At 47.0% G+C, this 2,167-nt stretch overlaps 1 protein-coding gene across 1 annotated transcript in view; it reads left to right on the plus strand.

Moving 5' to 3' along the window:
• Positions 1 to 2,167, plus strand: part of LOC110300124 (myomesin-2-like) — a 70,168-nt gene that overhangs the window by 17,769 nt on the left and 50,232 nt on the right. Inside the window, exons 7-8 of the mRNA XM_029480673.1 lie at positions 1,730 to 1,818; positions 1,908 to 1,958. Coding sequence (XP_029336533.1) covers positions 1,730 to 1,818; positions 1,908 to 1,958 — 140 coding nt within the window. The remainder of the gene's footprint in view (positions 1 to 1,729; positions 1,819 to 1,907; positions 1,959 to 2,167) is intronic.

Here is a 2,167-nt window from a genome sequence, read left to right on the forward strand (position 1 = left end):
AAAATAATAGCAGCTCAAAATGCTACCTTGAAGAGAATTAGATGACCAAGAACAGGGCTTTCTTTGTTCCTGGGAATACTGGCTTAATTTACTTTAATGTAAATTAAAGTAAAGACTTGGGCAAAGTTTTTCTTTCTCAAAAGTGAATTTTTTCCCCCAAGAGTAAGGGCTTCCCCAGATGCCCCCATGTTGGAGGGAAACAGCAGTAGGAATGTGACTTTTGGAGCCATGTGGATCTTGTTTTCCAATCTCTCCAAGTGCCAAATTCTAGGATGTGCAACAATGTTATATAAGGTAGTGGCTGAGGGTTGCGGTATTGGGACTACGGCCCTGTCAATAGAGGGCTTGCTATGCAAGGGTGAAGACCTGNCTTTGATTTCCAGAATCNACATGAAAAGGCTGGGCGAGTGCTCGCAATCCCAGTGCTGGTGAAGCGAAGGCATGTGGAAACCTGGGGCTTTCTATCTATCCAGCCTACTTTAGTCCTAAGNTCTAGGTCAATGAGAAACCATGTCTCAAAAATCAAGACAGGTAGTTCAAGGATCCATCCCAGAGGACGACCTTTGGCTTTCTGTATGCATGCATACACATGTGTCTATATGTACATATGTATGAGCACAGGTATGCACACATAGGAGAGAAAGTGAGAGCAAGACTCCCTGCCCCACAAGGACCTAACAAAGAACCTGGCATAAATCAGAACACAATGAAGCTGTCTGCTTCTCTTTTGTCAGATGAACTGGGGAAGTTGAAGGGGTGTGTCAGTTCACAAGCCCAGAAGTGACCTCACTTCTATAAGACGGACGTGGGAGATGGGAACTTTGTACCCTGAGAGTTTAGACCCTTGCCATTTTAAGATCATGGTCTTCCTAGGATAGACACATACCCGTATCTTAGGTGGGGTTGAGCTTGGGTGTTTTAATGATGCCTGTGTGGGTCATTTCAAATCGAGAGATTGCATATNATTTGTGATTCTCACCCTCAGCTACTGGCTTGGAAGCCCTTCTAGGGGATGCGGTGGGGTTCTCTACTTGACCAGTAGGGTACACCACACCTAGAAAGGCTCATGAATTTCTGCTCAGATCTTAAATACATGCTCTGGCTTCTTCCTGGGGTTCCACTGCGTTCTCAGCAGCTGGATCGTGGTGTGATATCAGAGCCACTTAGACCAGGACAGTGGCAGGCACAGTCCCAGCATACGAAGACATCATAGAAGTTGGAATTAATTGCTTAGCCCCTGAGTCACCTTGAACCAGCAAGAGATCAGTCAGCCCCCGGGCAGGGGAGAAACTCCTCTCTAGAGAACAGGTGCAGGACTCTCCCGAACATGGGTCTATATTGTCTCAGCAGGAAGGATTCTTCTGTGGTTCCAGAGGCTTCCCAGTGACCCCGTGAAACAACAGTCTAGGCTGAAAAGCAAGGTCAGACTGACTGGCGATCTCTCCTTGAACGTGAAATAAACAATTCCTGGAAGCACTTCTACCCTTCCTTTCTGAGAGTGCAGGTCTGGCATAGGCTGGGGTCAGGCATTCATTTGTATCTATTATTAATACTATGCCCTGCCCTTCGTTCCAAGATAGAGCTGGCGATGTTGTTCTCCAATAAATCACAAGTGATCCCGGTGACACGGTTGCTTTCCAGGAATGCTTTGTTCAAGTTCAGGATGTCGGCTGNGTCAGAACCTNTCACAAACTTGCTTTCTCTCACAAGCTTGCTTTCTCTCCCCAAGGGCCAACTTTGAGGACACCGCCACCTATTCAGCAGTAGCAACTAACCCTCATGGACAAGTGTCTACCAATGCCGCGGTGGTGGTGAGAAGTACGTTCCTGCTGTCTGCCCTGGGGAGGGGAAAGCCTGTGTCCTTGCCTGTCTCTTTCTGCGCCACATTCACCCATTTTCCCCTACAGGGTACCGAGGAGATGAGGAACCTTTCCACTCAGTAGGACTCCCAATTGGATGTAAGTACACCTGGGTGTCTTTGTCTAGAAAGTTGTTTAGTGACATAGCAGAAGGTGAGAAGTGAGGTTTTTTTCCCAGGGTAAAATCTTTGTTAAAGTTACAGTTCTAATACCTTTCTGGGTTTCCCCAGCCAGGGTTAGCGTGTGACAGATTTCTCTGCTGGCAAGCTGATGCTTTTAGACACAGGTGAAACCATCACTTATATATG

The sequence above is a fragment of the Mus caroli genome, chromosome 8, assembly GCF_900094665.2.
Source record: "Mus caroli chromosome 8, CAROLI_EIJ_v1.1, whole genome shotgun sequence".
In the NCBI taxonomy this organism is placed as follows: domain Eukaryota; kingdom Metazoa; phylum Chordata; class Mammalia; order Rodentia; family Muridae; genus Mus; species Mus caroli.